Genomic DNA, 10,794 nt, shown 5'->3' with positions numbered 1-10,794 from the left:
TGCTCGACACCTTGACAAATGTAATTCCATGTAGAAACATGCGTTTAAATAAAATATTTTACCAAAAAAGTTACCCACGCTTTAACTTGACAGACTGTATACCATCCCAACTCCTCCAAGCTCTTCAACAACTTTTTTCCCTCCTCATTTAGTACCTTATCTTTGGATTTTCTTCCCCTCTCTTCTCCCCATTCCCTTCCTCCTCTGTCTCCTGTTCTCGCATTGAAATCACCACCTATTATCATCCTAATCTCTTCTTTATTTTCTTCAATCATTTCTTTAGTCTCCTCTGCTTTTTCATGCATATCACCGTTCACAGAAATCACCACTACCTTCCACTTCTCTCCTCCCATCATAGCCTCTTCCACTATCACTCCTTTTTTTCATTCCTGTCTTTCTTCTCTTTCCCTGTTATACATTCATTCCTTACTCCCATCACCATTCCTCCCATTGCTCTGCCCTTTTTGTTCTTCCTCTTTTCATTTTGCACTTGCCATTTGAAATTTCTTTCAAATGCGGATCAAGATATAAATAAGACTATTATAATGTAACATATTTATAATATTATCATTAATAATGTGTGTGTGTGTGTGTGTGTTATACGCATATAAAGAGTCGCGCGAAGTATTCAACTCATGAGAATCACCAGCATCGAAATCTGGAAATATTAAAATCCCAATCTCTTGATTTTATTTCAAAACAGTTAGCAGATAGAGATATAAATGGAAACTCCGAAGTGTTCCGACCGGCAATCGTGCACCTTCGAGTCTTCAAATTCAGAAGAGGAGAAATTGGTTGCGCGCGCAACCCAGTCATGTACATCATCTCCTACCATATTTTACACGGACAATAGCTGCGATAGTATTGGAGTCAACGTCGTTTCAAATCTGGGATCACTGCATTGTAGCAGCGCGGGTTGTAACCGTCAAACCAGTACAGTCTTCACCATGAATCGCTACACAGCGCGAGAGCAACTGGAAATTGTGAACTTTTATTTTTTAAATCAGTCGTCGGTTGTTCTGACGTAACGTGCATATAGGACTAAATATCGCACTAAAAATCTGCCTAATCCGAAGACGATTCGCCGCTTAGTAGCAAAATTCAGCGAAAGTGGTTCAGTGACAATATCGACACCGAATTATAAGAAGCGTCCACGTTGGAGTAATGAGGTTATTGAAGCTGCACGAGCCGATGTTACTGAGCATCCAAACATCTCATATCAGCGCCGCGCTCAGCAGTTCGGAATGCATCAGGTGGCAAAAGTCGTTGTGCAATTTGCATTTTATAGAGATAAACATGCAAATCAGCCTTCAAAATCTTCCACAAAGTCGACATATGCATTCCGAACTGCTGAGTACAGCGCCGATATACGATGTTTAGATGCTCAAGAACATCGGCTCGTACAGCTTCAATAACCTCATTACTCCGACGCACCAATTTGAGCCTAAATAAAATCTACAACCATTGATAATAATGGAATTATTAAAAACTGAGCATATAGCGGTATGGATATGAATTTCAAAGTCTACATAAATTATTTTTGTTTTAAAAAGCAAGTGTAATTTTTTACATTCTGAATCTAAGTGAGCGAATTTATTATATATTATTATTTGTCAAAAAGTAAGAAGGTAGCCAAAGTTATATATAAATTTGTATGCAGCCTGAGAATTGGGAAAACTTGAGTGAACTGATCTGGACAACTATAAAAAGTTCCTTCGACAGAAATAATTTCAAGATTGCACAAAAAAGTGAACCCTTAACTAGGATAATTCCTTTTTATTACGTAAATGGCACAACGGGTGTTATTCGCCCCACACGTTCAAACATGTCCCGCGCAGCCGGCATTGAATATTTTTGCACAAAAAATTATGAAATGTAGTTTAAGATGGAATCGGTTTTACACTCATTACTTTAATTTAAGTTGATTAAAAAAATGTTTGAAAAAAACCGACAAAAGTGAGTTTTTTTACTTAAAAATTCATAACTGACGTAATTTTAAATATTTTTACCTAAAAATTTAGGGATATACTCTTGAGATTCTACACTTTAAGAAAAAAATTACTGCATTGTTGATGCATCCAAAAAAGGTATTTTTATTTTGCAAAATGAAACTCAATTTTATGGTCAAATCAAACACCATATTTTTATTTGTTCAAATAAATTTATTTTTATTTGAATGCATAAAAATAGTTTTTCAAAGTTGTAATTACTCTCAAACCTACACAGTTGCTGCAAAGTCCTTTGCGGTTCTCATAGCACATCGGGCGATTGCAAGCGATTTCCTGTTCATGAAGCAAGCGTGGCCGTAAATTGTAGGCCATCTACAAGAGCAAGACTATGAAATAATGAGAAGAAAATTTATTTCACTTTAGATGATAAACTTACGTTGGAAATTAAACGAAAATCACTCATATCAAGGCACAAATTATGGTTGGAAATCACTTTTTTGCTCACTGACGGCACAACGGGTATTAAATACCCCACAGTTTTACAAGGTCCTCAAATTTAGTACGGTTATTTCAGCTAAAAAATTGTTTAAGCTATTTTTTTACACATAGTGCCAGTTAAAGGTTAAATTAAGAATGGTCAAAACATCATAATTTCTTCTTTTTTATCGCTTATAAGCAAAAACTTTTCTTTTTTAATCGAGTCGATTTTAACGCTATCCAGTGCATGATGCAGATGAAGCACATCTTTTGGCAATTATGGTACCAACGATTTTCGAGCATAGCTCATGTTACTGCGCATGCAAGTAATATTTCCAGTAGTCAAATTTGGTACATAATTACCTTGTTATTCATGTGAAAGTCTTTATTTATTTTATAAAGCCCGAATTTATACCTATGGAAAATGATCAAATGTTTACCTTTCTTACGTGTCATTAACTCGATCTTCACATAAGCAGCAAGCGTACAGTAGACACTACCAAATTTGGTAATTTTTAGTATCTGAGTACCTATTTCTTACTTACTGAAAAAATACCCCTCCGCTCGTGTACGGAGGTCGTCACGCGGATGGGGGAAAAGAGCTCGGAACGCAACTCTCAGATTTTAAGTGGACTCAGCACGCTAATTGAGAGTTTTCTGTCCGTAACTCAAGTGTAGATTTCGATCCCGATGCAACTGGAGGCTAATGTCGAGCTCGGATTACAGTTTGATTAGATCAAGTGAAATTATAATTCAAGTAAATTAGTAGAATCTCAGCTAGTCCTTTAAAATCTCGACTATTTTTCACCTTTGTAATATTAGCATATTTACTACATAACTTTAAAGTGACCAAACGATTCTCCCTCGTTGTCCCACGCCATTCGTAATTAATCTTCCAACAACTGTATGCACGTGTACTTATAAATTTAGCATAACCTTTGTAAACTTAAGTGAAATATTTCACATTACAATTTAATGATTTCACAACCAAGTTATAATTAAAGGATGACAGAAATTAAGTTAAATATTCATTTTGTATGCTTTATTTATGAGAAGCTACAAAAAACTACTTTAAAACAATGAAAATCTTAATATTCTTTGGTGCGATAATATTACCCGGCTTTAAAATGCTCGAGAATCTTTTAACTCTAAAGACGAGCTGATCGTGGTACTGTCGTATGATTAGATCTGATCTAGAATTGAAATTTTGCTGTTTTTCACCTTGAAAACGTACATAGCGATTCTATTAAAATATACTTTATCAGAGATGAGTCTGTACTGCAGATACCTGCAGTATTGAAGCCATGATAAATGTTCTTTTTTAAATCAGTTCTTTCATATTTAATTGAAAAACGCGCAAAACAAGTACAAAAAAAACTCACTGCGATCCGGATTTGAACCGATAATTCCTCTCTCAATGAAAAATATTTTCACCTATTCAGCTACTGCAGAAAGCCAGTAAAGTTTTTGGAACTTGTACTTGGTCGACTAGGTGAGTGGAAGACCCCCTTCGATGTTGTAAAATATTGTTTTTTAGCCAGTTTTAACCATTAAATTTATATTACTTTTTGCTATTATATATGTCATATGAATTTCTGCTGTTTTTGACTGTACAGTGTACAAAGTGATTCTATGAGAATATATCGACGTGTGAGCGGAAGAACGTAGTGTCTGATTTTTGTTTCAAGAGACGTCGTATCTCGCGCACGGTTCCAATAGATTCTATTGGATTCTATTGGAACCGTGAGCGAGATACGACGTTCTTGAAACGAAAATCAGACACTACGTTCTTCCGCTCGCCCGGCGATATTTAATCACGAGAGAGTTTGCTCTGCAGATGAAAGAAAAAATATCATGACGTCGATACTACACATATCTGCAGAAAGGCTCTACGCTGATAACATATATTCTAATAGAATCGCTTCGTACGCCGTAAAGTCAAACAAGAGCTGAAATTCATGTAACTTACATAATGGAAAAAAACAATAGGAATTAAGTCGTTAAAATTGGCCAAAAACATTCCTTCACTATATCGAAAGTATTCCACTGGACTTGTTGACCAAGTACCAGTTCAAAAATTTTCACTTGCCGGCCCCGGTAGATGAATTGGTTCAAGCACCTCTCATTAAAGCAGGAGGCGAAGATTCGAATCCGGCTCTATGTGAAATTTTTGTGTAGTTGTTTTTAGCGTTCTTCAGAACAATTCGAAAGAATTGTCTTGTAAAAGAACATTTATCAGGACCTCGATGCGGCAGATATCTGCAGAAAAGACTCATCTAATGAAATAAATTCTAATAGAATCGTTTCGTACGCCGTAATAACGGAAAAAAGTTAAGATTCATGTAACATACAGTAGCGAGTAAAAGTCTAGAGCCACCTCTTTTTTTATGACTGAATAAATTCTCTTAATTTTAATTATACCGGAGCTAAAAAAATGTCTCTTTAAAAGGTTGATTGTTTGCGAAATTCTGTTTAAAATAAGCCCAGGATGAAGCCAATTTGTCTAGTTTTTAAGTAGATATTGCAAAAATAGTGTAAATTTCAATGTTTTCTTTAATTCTCAATAACTTCCGAAATAAACCGCATTCTATAATGTTCTTGGGCTCATTTTGAAGCTTTTTTCTCACCGTATCACAACAGCTTAGGAGTATGAATCGTAAAAAATTTCATTTCGAATTGCAAGAACTTGAAGTTGTAACAAAACAGTTGAAAAAATTGAAATATTATTTTTAGTAAAAAAAATATTTGTGTAAAATATATGAAACATATAATCATAAAGTTTCTATGTAATTTCCCCAAAATATATATTTATTTAACTTTTATTCTGATTTGCCTACAGATAAGATATTTTCAAATTTATCCAACTTTTTTCTTACAACTTCAAGTTCTTGCAATTCGAAAAGAAATTTTTTACGAGTCATACTGGTAAGCTGTTGTGATACGGCGAAAAAAAACTTATAAATGAGCCCAAGAACATTGAAAAATGTTGACTATTTCGGAAGTTATTGAAAATTTAAGAAAACATTGAAATTTACACTATTTTTGCAATATCTTCTTTAAAACTAGACAAATTGACTTCACCCTGGACTTATTATAAAGATGATTTCGAAAACAATTAACCTTTTAAAAAGACGTTTTTTTTAGCTCCGATATAATTAAAATTAAGAGAATTTATTCAGTCATCAAAAAAGAGGTGGCCCAAAACTTTTGCACGCCACTGTATGTTACATGAATCTTCACTGTTCTCCGTCTTTACGGCGTACGAAACGGTTTTATTAGAATATATTTCATGAGATGAGTCTTTTCCGCAGATATCTGCAGTATCGAGGTCCTGATAAATGTTCTTTTTTAAGACTTTTAAGACAGTACACGCGTTTGGTCAAATTGGTCGTTTGTTCGTGATTTTCACATTAAAAAGATTTTTATTCGAAAAATGCATAGCGCAAAGAATTGTTCCCCATTGTAAACTAAAAATTGTCAGTTTAGATCTTAATTTTTTCACGCCTAGTTCTAACTCCAGGATCAACATTATTGGATTGATATAAAATTAAAATTCTTTAAACTTCATAGTGAAATATATTTATAAACTTCATTTTGCACTTGTGTAATTCTTTCAACCTTCCACATTTCATAGGTTTGAACAACTGTATTCTGTACATATATATTTGATCGAGTCTGAAAATTAGATTCAATAACAGTAAATGCTTTAAGGTAAGAATACTCCTATCATTTATGGACACTAAGTAAACATTACCATAAAACTAATAGATATTGATTTACCATCGCTTCAGTAACAGTGCAGAATCACATTTACCTCTTAACACTGTCGTTATGAGCAAAGAGCTTCTTTCCCATACAAATTCTTCCCCACGTTTTCTGTTTTATAATATCATCGTAATAGAACAAACTCATTTACTTTGCATCTCCTTTATCCGGCCAATTAGTTGTTCTTTCCACTGTTCCTCGGTGACGGTGTTGGCCCATTCTGGTATTGCTGTATTTGGTAGTAAGAAAGAAGCCATTACATGTTTCACTTGGTCAATTTTATCTGCGTCCAGATCGATATTCGAGCGATTGCAAGATGATGACCAAACTTGTACAGTTTCAGATGTTATCTGACAGAAAACGACCAATTGAATGAATTAAACCACCTCCGCATTCTACTTAAAAAAACATTTATAACTCTTAAGCCAAAATAAAGAACATCGTGCCTTTTCGGATGAAATTACTAAAATGTTTATTCCATGAACTATTGGGCGTTTTCACGAAAAGTGTAATTTTCGAGATAAAAAGTTTAAAATAAAGTTTAAGGCACATCTTTGAAACTTTTTGGACACACTGTACATAAACGAAGAAATTTATTTTTAAATTGACCCCTTACGTTGCGCGTGCGCATAAGTTAAGAATTTTTTGTATTTAATTTCTTCTATAACTGTATAAATGGAGAACAGAAGATCAGTTTCAGTTGGTTTTTATAGTTTACGTTCAGCATACTGCAATTATGCAAATACAGCAATTCCACGTTAACTCATCTGAAGAATTACAGCTATTATTATTAATTTTTGTGAAAATTCTATTATCCATTTGCTTAGGGGTTGAAAAAAATACCTGAAAAATCATTACTGAAATAATCAAAGTGCATAAGAGATATTCAAAATTTAAATATTTGGTCCTTTTTTTCTTAAACTTTCATAATTTTGGTAATATTAATTATATTAATGTGTTTTTTTTTCAATTATTCGTAGCATGACGCAGTTTTGACAAAGTATTTTTGAAAAGAAAATTTCAAAAACTTCTTGGATTTTTCAAAAGTCAATTTTTACTTGGCATGTATGAGATTATAATATTCTTCTATTGTTTATATGGTCTTTCACATCGTGTGCATTGTTTTGGTTTAAGAAAAAAGGACCAAAATTTTCAAGTTTGAATATTTCCTAATTTTTTCGATTTCTTCAAAAAATATTTTAGGATTTTTTTACAACACCTCAGAGAACGGATACCAGAGTTTTCATCAAAATGACTAACAATAGATGAAATTCTTCAGATAAGTTGATACGGAATTGCTTAATTACTTCAGTGTAAAAGTGTGCTTCAAAAAATCGAGTAATAAAGTCAGTTGCCGGTCCAGATGATTTTTCGGGAAAATACAATTTTCGATCTTTCGAAGTGACCCACATTTGCAATTTTTAAGGCTTGTCTTTTGCCTTTGCAGAGTGCCCGTCCGGCTTCTAAATCTAGTAAAAATCAAGAAAATGGGAACCTCGATTATTGCGCGCGATTTTCAGCACTCTGTGTATCGGTCCAGAAATTTTAAACCTTAGGATAGTTACCAAAATTTCCAATTTTTTGCCACCACTGGATTCACAGCACATTGTCAAATTCATAAAATTGGAATCTATCGTATACTGTTTTTTGTTTAAACTTTTCTCGGGTTTCATCTTCGTCTTTAAACCATCAGCAACGGTATAAATCGGGCACCTGAATGCTAAAGATGTCAGGAATTAATTTAATACGATGCTTGAAATCTATTGCGACGATGTTATACACCCCACTCTCGCTTTAGATCCCCCCCCCCCGTTTTCTCTCTTTCTAGAGCTGCTAGCGCTAGCAAATTCTCGGGAGGGGGGGGGGCAGTGCGGTTGCAAGAGTCCCCTTAAAAGTGTCGCAATGCGCGATTACTCAGTTAAGTATATTGCGCAATAGCATGCATTCAAACTGGAAACGGTTCAAGCGGCCCTGAATCTTTAGGGTTTGATCCCTCCGAATTCAGACCAAGGCTATTTCCAGGCAACCCCCGACACTAGACTAAAAGCGAGAGTTGGGTGTACAAGGCACAAAATTAGGCGTATGGTGTAGTTCGAAGTTCCTCTCTTACCGCTGTCGTCCTCGCATAACGGTGAGTACGTTGAATGTGACATCAGTCGCATCTGGATACTTTTTTAGAGCTACCATCTTTAAAAAGGGGAAGAAACAATCTCCAGTCGCCACTTGATCTTGCGGTATAGCTTTCTGTATCATATGTTCATTATCGACGTTTTTCCCGCCGACTCAACCAGTCGCTTGATCTCCATTGCTCGGTCTTCTGAGATAAGCAGATTATTCGTGATGCTGTACGCCTTTGCTATGAGATTTTGAATGCAGTAAATTTCTGTATATAAGGATAATTTGCAGGAAACATCGTCCTAAATTTGTATCCCTTTTCGCCAATTCTTCTTTAATTGCATCATCAGCAGGCTGTTGATGCGCCACTATTTACAGTTTGCCGTAGATGATCTTGCTGGCCAGATTTTTGATTTATGGTATCTGCTTGAACATCTTGCAACTCATTATCAACCCCGTTCCGCATGCTATTTTCTGCAGCGGTGGCTTTAGGGGCGCTTGACTGGTCCTCAGGAAGTGACCATCGTTTTAAAATACATAACAGAATCTTCATGTTTTGTATGGGTTTTGGTGTTCCTCTCAGTCCTTTTCATTCTCTATCTGACTGGCATGGGAAGCCTTGTTAGTAGCAATTCTAACGCCAGCACAACAGTCAAAGTCATGAGAGAAAGGCTCTAGCCCTACCGCGAGGGCAACGTGAGAAAATCTTCAACAGGGCTTTATTTATTATTTGTTATAATGTTTTATTATATTATTTTTGTATAGCAGACTATATTATATATTGTTGAGGGTATTTGTGATTATGGTAAGCTACTGCTTCTATGTAAAAAAATGTTATTGTAGATTTTCATGTAGTATAATATCTATTTTATGCATAGGAATAAGGAAAAAGGCAAGGTTACATAAAAATTACACTTTTCGTGGAAACGCCCGTTTATATTGCTGAAAACGTACCTGTATTTGTTCACTTGTTGATTCAGGTACTATGTGTGGAGGATTTACAGGAGTAGCGATCCATTCTTCGTCCTTGGAAACAGAAATAATTTTATATTTAAAATCATAAAAATGAATAAGACCGTCACTCAGTCATCTTGAAAAAAATTATGATTCTCTTGGAGGCATTTGTTTGAATCAAGTGAATATCCGATAGCTAACTTCATGTCATCGAACGCGAGGTATTCAACTTTCAACTAAAATATATAGGGCAAAATTTGTTTAGAATATCTGCAGTAACGAATAATTTTAGGGTAAATATTAAACTGAAAATGTGTTTTTTCAAAACATCTCTAAATCTCCACTTTGAAACGTTCCAAGAACGACCCACTGGGATCTGTAGAGGACTTAGCCTTATTGTTGTTATTAACAATAAATATCGCCGATTTGATTTCCTTAATTTACTACAGTTTTTTAATTAAAATAACTTCTTTGAAAACCATTTTATCTATGTTCCTTCAAACACACAATTACAAAAACTTTTGGCATATATTCTACTAATTTAGAATCAGTGTATCCTAATAAATAAAGGCCTGACTTTAGGTAGTGCATGCGCGCCCTGTCATAACGCAAATGCGTTTATTTATTTGAAATTCGCGTGATTGTTACACATACAGTTAATTTTTTTAAAAGTTAACTCCCTTGGACTATGAATTTTTATTTTTCTCATATAAGGTAAATGTGCCAGTCTTCGTCAATACATGGGTTGTCGGCAAATGGGCAGTATTTTACATATAGTAAGCTGTTGTGTTCTTCATTCTCAGCAAAAATGTTTTTTCCTAAACGCTATTGCCGATCACTCACAAATCAAAATGCCGATAACTGAAACAGCTAGAATGCTGACTTGCCGATAACCCATGCATTCTCGTATTTCTAACTTCGAACTTCTTATAATATTCATTCTAATAGGAAATGTTACAAGTAATAAGTAATTTGCCATTCTAAAGGTACGCTTTATTCAATAAAACCCATTTCTTAAGCTTTAAATATGCTGAATATAGCTTTTTAAGCATTTGAAATCTGGATTTCGTCTTAAGCTTCCGATAACTGGAAAACTTATCTTACATCTTAATAAAAGGAAAGTATCATAAGCCTACTAAAGACTTGGGTTCAATTTGGTCGCACTTATCGTCAGGTGACAGATTCATGATTTCCGGAAATCTGTCGGTCACCTGAACAAGTGGAACACGTGGAAATCATGTTATTTCGTTGAAATCATATGTAATATCATTTATATGAACTGTAAACAATCAGTTTTATTTAGTACAACGAGACTTATTTTCAGAAAATGAAGGAATATCAAAACCTACATCACAAGTAGGGTTAGGCACGTCTTTAACGCGGAGTGATCAATGTTGGCAAGACGAGTAGTAAAACCATGGTACGCAAAGACGTACAGTCTGTCAAGTTAAAGCGTGGGTGGCTTTACTCGCAGTCGGTAATGTGTATCGACATGATTTTGGTGTCAAAATATTAAGAAGAGCTCCCTCTTTCA

At 34.7% G+C, this 10,794-nt stretch overlaps 1 protein-coding gene across 6 annotated transcripts in view; it reads right to left on the bottom strand.

The window, feature by feature from the left end:
* Window positions 1-5,982: 5,982 nt before the first annotated feature.
* LOC117178954 (male-enhanced antigen 1) overlaps window positions 5,983-10,794 on the bottom strand; it is a 7,782-nt gene continuing 2,970 nt past the window's right edge. For all 6 annotated transcript variants that reach the window (XM_033370538.1, XM_033370541.1, XM_033370539.1 and 3 more), the window contains exons 3-4: window positions 9,261-9,332; window positions 5,983-6,541 (exon numbers count right to left, since the gene is read on the bottom strand). In XM_033370538.1, the coding sequence (XP_033226429.1) occupies window positions 6,335-6,541; window positions 9,261-9,332 (279 nt within the window). In that variant the 3' untranslated portion in view covers window positions 5,983-6,334. The remainder of the gene's footprint in view (window positions 6,542-9,260; window positions 9,333-10,794) is intronic.

Source organism: Belonocnema kinseyi, chromosome 8 (assembly GCF_010883055.1).
Source record: "Belonocnema kinseyi isolate 2016_QV_RU_SX_M_011 chromosome 8, B_treatae_v1, whole genome shotgun sequence".
Taxonomy (NCBI): domain Eukaryota; kingdom Metazoa; phylum Arthropoda; class Insecta; order Hymenoptera; family Cynipidae; genus Belonocnema; species Belonocnema kinseyi.
The sequence above is the reverse complement of the archived record's forward strand: the minus strand, read 5'-3'. Positions and strand labels throughout refer to the sequence as shown.